The sequence below is a fragment of the Bombus impatiens genome, unplaced genomic scaffold, assembly GCF_000188095.3.
Source record: "Bombus impatiens unplaced genomic scaffold, BIMP_2.2 scf_0237, whole genome shotgun sequence".
Taxonomy (NCBI): Eukaryota; Metazoa; Arthropoda; class Insecta; order Hymenoptera; family Apidae; genus Bombus; species Bombus impatiens.
This window is the reverse complement of record NT_176656.1, coordinates 46,992-53,565: the sequence shown is the minus strand read 5'-3', so window position 1 is coordinate 53,565 and position 6,574 is coordinate 46,992. Positions and strand designations below refer to the sequence as shown.

At 45.8% G+C, this 6,574-nt stretch overlaps 1 protein-coding gene across 3 annotated transcripts in view; it reads left to right on the top strand.

Annotated features, from left to right (window-relative positions):
• Positions 1 to 6,574, top strand: part of LOC100745411 (CLIP-associating protein 1-A) — a 27,560-nt gene that overhangs the window by 8,848 nt on the left and 12,138 nt on the right. For all 3 annotated transcript variants that reach the window (XM_024366798.2, XM_012384157.3, XM_024366797.2), the window contains exons 2-5: positions 1,618 to 1,723; positions 1,969 to 2,140; positions 2,238 to 2,414; positions 2,642 to 2,718. In XM_024366798.2, the coding sequence (XP_024222566.1) occupies positions 1,618 to 1,723; positions 1,969 to 2,140; positions 2,238 to 2,414; positions 2,642 to 2,718 (532 nt within the window). The remainder of the gene's footprint in view (positions 1 to 1,617; positions 1,724 to 1,968; positions 2,141 to 2,237; positions 2,415 to 2,641; positions 2,719 to 6,574) is intronic.

Sequence of the window (6,574 nt, the reverse complement as noted above, 5' to 3'; positions counted from 1 at the left end):
CACAGCCCGAGTAACCGGGCTTTACTTCGAAGGGTTCTGTCGCGATAAACGCACCGAACTCTAGCCTACACTTGCACTTTCTATATCGATCTGCTCGTTCTCCTCCCGCAGGACCAGTTCGTTCACCCTCGAATCCAACGTTCGCTTTCCAATACGCGACGTTTCCTCCGCGCTACGTACGACCAATTCATCGCTGTCGCGTTTCTCCTTTCTTTCTCCTATTGCCGCGTTTCTTCCACTTGCTATATACGTCGATCATATACGCGGCAAAGAATACGCTACGAGTCGTATTTTACTTTTTCTCCCCTGCGAAACGTCGAAAAACTATGTTACGTACGTACGAAGCTGCTGTTTTCGCATATCGTCTTAACGTACCGATCCGACTGGTCGTGTTTCTTCTTATCCCGCTCGTATTTTTCAACAGCAAATTGAGGTAACGCTTTAGATTCGATTACGAGAATAATTACGAATCTTTCCTCGGTTCTTTAAGAGAGTGCACGTTTTACAGTCACCACTTGGTGAATATCACCGGCGAACCGCACGCATCAAAGAATCTTATCGATTTCGCGCGTGATCACGGCACCGGAATGCGTGTAATTCGTTCAAACGTGCGCGATTATGTTTCCGCGCGATGGAAAAACGAAGAGAGGCGCGAACAAATGCCGCGAAGTAATCGTTACGAGGTTGCAGGTGGAGAGCTCGCGGTAGACCAAGTATAATTACGAGCAAGAGGGAAAGTGCGAGGGGTCTAGGATTTTGTGGCTCTCAGGCAAGCAGAGTTTATCTTGCGTGGATCGATATACCCTGAGCCCTTCGATGCAACGTAAACGCAACCCGGCGCGTTTATTAAAGCGAAACTTTGAATCCCCTTAAACCACCCATCTCGAAGATAATTATAACAAATAATAAACGACGCTTTTTAATCGAACGCGTATCTCTTTTTCCGCTTTCTTTTTCTTTTCTTCCCTTTCTCTCTCTCTCTCTTTCTTTCTTTCTTTTTTTTCTTTTTTTTTTTTTTTGTTTTTGTCAAACAAAATCGATTCGCCGTTAACGTAACCATTGACTTTGCTATTTCGATCGGTTGGCGTTCGATGTACGAGTCGTTGGACAAACTGGTTTCCCGTGTACGCGTTTTCTCGCCGAGTCGTTAATTAATCTCTCGTCACAGTACCACCGCGTATAAACGTCCTCTGTGTCGAGTAAATTAGCCGGAGCAGCCCGATTGCCTCGATAACTCGGTCGGCTAGAAATTCTCCAATGGTCGATATATCTGCCATAGATGTTATTTTTTTTTTTTTTTTTTTTTTTTTTTTTTTTTTTTTTGTTTTTGTCAAACAAAATCGATTCGCCGTTAACGTAACCATTGACTTTGCTATTTCGATCGGTTGGCGTTCGATGTACGAGTCGTTGGACAAACTGGTTTCCCGTGTACGCGTTTTCTCGCCGAGTCGTTAATTAATCTCTCGTCACAGTACCACCGCGTATAAACGTCCTCTGTGTCGAGTAAATTAGCCGGAGCAGCCCGATTGCCTCGATAACTCGGTCGGCTAGAAATTCTCCAATGGTCGATATATCTGCCATAGATGTTAAAACGATCCTTTGATTCTGTTGTTGCAGGTCGTGCAGAATGGTTTAGAAATCCTCACGTTTCTCGCGGATCGAATGGGTCACGACTTCAAGCCTTACATTTCCACTATTATTCAGCCAACGATAGACAGACTAGGTAGGTGTCTCCAACTTTCTTCCAGCTATTCGTCGTTAAATGCGTAAATTATTCTTAATAACGGAAACCGAACTCGTTGCTATCGGAAATTCTTTCGCTGCTTACCGAAATCCCACTCGAGCCATCGTACGTTGTGTAGCTTTAACCGCGTATTACGAATACCCTTTATTTCCTTCGGTATCGTTTATAGCGTTATAGCGAGAGATGCGATTAAGAATATCGACGATACGCGTATATTGCGATAGGTGACAGCAAGGATGCGACACGGGAAAAGGCGCAACTGGTGCTTCTCAAAATAATGGAGAAAGGGTGTATGTCTCCTCAACAACTCTTGGACAGACTGCGACCGGCCTTTAGTCACAAAAATGCAAAGTTACGAGAGGAAGCACTGATTCTACTAACCACGACGTTGAACGAGTAAGAAACTGCGACAAATTACTAGAAAACGAAAGAAACATTCTTGCACGGCTAGAAATCGCTCGTTGAATCTTTGTAACGATGAATCTTTTTACAGGCACGGCGCTGATGAAATGATACTGTCCGGAGTGATTCCAAGTATCGTGAAATTATTATCGGATCCATCCGAAAAAGTGCGAGAAACTGCTTTAAACACATTGGCGGATATCTACAGACACGTTGGTGAAAGATTACGAGTGGATTTGCAGAGAAAGCACAATGTACCGCAAGCTAAGTGAGTGAAAAAGCGAAATCGATTGCCTGCTTCTGGCCGGCATTTCTTTCGTTAAATGTTACTTTCTTTTAAATTAGCTAAAACAACTTCACCGTCGACCATTTCCAATCGTTTACTCGCAAGCTTGCTAATTGCTTTATCGGTTATATTTTACGGTTCAATTCGAAGAATTGCATGTGTAATTGCGCGCATTCCAACCAGCCAATACGTTCGATCTTGCGTTGCAGATTGCTGTTGCTGATAGAAAAATTCGATCAGCTGAAAGCCGCTGGCGACTTGCTGCCTCTGGCCATGTCTTCGGACGGTGAGTAAATTCGTCGAATTTCCTTCTCAGCAGGTATCCAGCAAATTAAGTCAGCAAAGGCGTAAAAACCGACGCGACACGCGTCACCTCCGTTATATTATTCAAGCTGTATCGTGCTGCCATCCCGCAGCCATCCACGCTATCGCGTTGGAATACCTTCGCATTCGAGAACGCCAACCTTCGTTTTTTCTTTCCTCGCCCCTTGCTCGGTCATACGCGTACGCGCACACTCCCACCGGGCCTCTCTTCTGCATTGTTCACGTTGCCGATACACACGATGAATATTTAACAAGGACCGCTTGTTCTTCCACGTGATAGGAATATTCGCTCGATTCAGCGCGGTAAAACACGGTCAATTTGAATTTAATTACGTCGCACTGGCGCGTCTTTTGCTCCAACTTCTGGTTTCGTGCTAACCGATGCGCGCGTTTCTTCTTTCCCGCTGTACGTAACAGTTTGCTCGACGACTTGCCTCTCCAGATTCTCCAGATCGTTCGTTCTCCCGCAAACGTGCGCCTAATATCTCCGCGTATCTGATCGCGGATGTCTTTCGTCGAACAGCCGGATCGCGAGCTCCGCGGACAGGGTTGGCAAACTTTAGTTTGCCAGGCAAAGTCTCTCGCAGTTTCGCATAAGGCGTCGTTTCCATCATCGACCAACCAACTAACCATATTACTAATTCGCGTCGTCTATTCTAAGATGTTACATAAGATATTACGTACACCGACAGGCACGGTGGTGCGATACCGTGCAATATCGCCGGTGTATTGTTTCAAACGTTGTCCGTAATTCATACCGTGCCAAAGCTGTCCTGCCTGTTTTTTCTTTAAACCAACGACCTTGCAACGTTGTAACTGGCTACTGTCAGGGTATTCGAATTTCGATCGCAAATATTACGTGTCGCCGGCAATCGAATACTCGACGTATTAGTTCCAAAGCTGTCGATGCAATGAAAAAAAAAAAAAAAAAAGAAATAAATAAAAAGTACGCGCAAACCGAGATTTTCGACGAGTCACGATGCTCATTCGACGCGTTCCATCGTATAATTAATAATCCTTGCCCCTTGAAGAGGTGAAAAACGCGCTTCTCTTGCGTAACGATAACGATAACGATATATCGGCGGAGTGTACATCTTGGTATTTACTATATATTTGTATTTACTTTTCGGCCAAGCATACTTTGCGAACAAAATTTTTGCGTATTTGCAATACGCGATACGACAAGGCATTCGCGTTTAAAGACGAAACACGTTTCTTCTTCTCCGACACTCGATCGCGATTAGGTCATACATGGGCTTGGCAGGGGAATTACGGTTCTTCGCTTGATTTCAGATATATTAATAGAACACGAAATTACCACGAATCATTTCCCGTCTCGTTTTTCCGTCTGCGAGTCGTTATCCATCATTTTCATCCTCGTCGTTGGATAATTCTTCCCTTCGGCAACTCGGTGAAACTCGCTATTCCGCTTTTTCCAGAAAACGAAACGAACGCACCCGGGCGAAGGAAATATTTTTCCCAGTATATCCGAGCCGAGTCGCTCTTGTCACGCGACCACGCGAATATCTTTTTCGGCCGTACGGAATTTGCAGGTATCGCTAATTATAGTAGTAGTAGTAGTAGTAGTAGAATCCTTGCGAGTACGCGACGCGCGACACGGAAAGATCGAGCCGCGCGAATACGCCGCTGCGAAAGATTCGCACGAGCCTCTCTTTCCCCGTGACTCGTCGTCACGAGGACGGAAGGAAAACACTCTGCCTGATCTGTCCGTCGTTTTATAGCGTGTCGTACTTGATATCGAAGCAGCCGTTCCTTCGATCGGTAATCGGCAATTTCATCGAAACGATTTAATGGCCTGTCCGATCGATCGTCTAAGATCATCCAAGATCATCCGAGATCATCCAAGATCATCAAAGATCAGCTAAGATCAGCTAAGATCATCCAAGATCATCCAAGATCATCCAAGATCATCCAAGATCATCAAAGATCAGCTAAGATCATCCAAGATAATCAAAGATCAACTAAGATCAGCTAAGATCAGTTGGGAAGGACGTTTCTCCTCTGCCAGCTACGACATAAAAATGTCTCCGCAAGGTGCATTTCTGCGGCACCGGTTGCTTTCTCGGGACAGAGATTACTCGCCCTAGCCTTTACCGTTCGATCGTATTTAGCACCCACACCGTTCAGCTTCGACTCGCTTTCGTATCGTGCGACCTTATACCCCGAGGACAGCGCGTGAGACGCGTGTAGAGTATACGGGAGAAGCGAAAGGTAGGGTGGCAACGAACATTTATCTTTACCGTGCACTCTTCTCTCTTCTCTCTTTTCTCTTCTCCCATCTCTCTTCTCTAGTGGAGTACTAAGCGCTGGATAGCGCACGGATGCCCTTTTTATCCTCTCTCGTCGACTCTCGCTGACATTCTGCGCGGGCTCGGAACGACGTTCGCGCTTAGCCTATCGGCGGAAGCGGCGATTCCACGGGTGGCAAGCAACGTCGTGCACCATCGGTGGACGGAGACTACCAGCTACGGAACGCGAGAAAACTGAAAGTAAGGGTCCTACCTGGGAAGATTCGTTGCTCGTTGTACACGCTTTCCTGTACTACGAGCGATATCGGTGCGAAGAAAGTGAATCGAAGAAAACGCGCTTTTAAGGGAGAAAACGGAAGGCTCGATCGACTAATTACATTAACGGAGTATCAATGGTTAAGCGATACGAGTTGCCCGCAACCACGACGAAACCATATTTTCATCCGATAATGCCAACAGTGTGTACAATAACGTACATGCTGGAACGTACAGTACGCGTTATGTAATATCGAGGATAGGATTATCGCGTTCGAAGCGCGCTGTTCGCGTGGCTGATTTTTTCTTCTTCTTCTTCTTTTTCTTCTTTTGCTTCTTTTTCTTCTTTTTCTTCTTGTCTCTAGCAACGATTAACGATCGTTCCGTGGAATTGGCATTCGCGGTTTCCTTTTTCCTCCGCCGCTCTTGCGTCGTAGCTGCTGCTGCGATACCAGCTGGCGATACAATGAGAGAACGATACGTCTTTCTCTTGACTCGGCTTTCTTCGATGGGGAAACGGAAGCATCGTATCTTGTAAATCTCTTTGATAAATAAAAACAATAAATAACGTTACTTTCACCAAGCAACGACAGAAACGTCTGTCAATAACGGCAAATAGTAAATACGATTTCAGCGAAGAAATCAGCGTGACTGCGTCTCGTATTCCATCCGTAATTTATTCTGCGCTCGATTCACGATGAATTTCTCAGAAGAAGGTGAGACGGTGATCGTCGGTCCCGCGCTTCCTATCAATTACACCGTTCCACGCAACCTTCCACGTAATTACAAATATTTCGAACGAGTCGTCGTACGTGAAACAATCGATCGATCGGCCCGAGGGAAAACCACCGACCAGCTATCCCAATTCCATCCTTTTTCCCTTCTAATTATCCAACACGACCAAGTTCTTCTCTCTCTCTAGGACACTCGATAACGTTTCTAAAGCCATACGAAACCAATTTGAAGGTGGTTGCTTCTTAATCGCCGAATAGAAATCTTCGTCGGCACTTTACGTATCGGCCGAACCTGCTTTTTCGTTTTTCACCGTTCTATTCGCGTTGACTCGTTGCCGCGGAATCTTTGCCCGACTCTCGATGACGCTATTGCACACTGTATACCACGTATACGTGCATGTACGCGATTTATCGCGCATAAACATCGTAATCGCCGCTTACTTTCCTTTCCATGCCGCGGTACATCTCGAATTCGATTGCACGCCGATGCGCCACCGACTCGTCTTGATCGCGTAGATTATCGGAAATTATTTTGTCGCATCGTCTCGGCAGGTGGTCG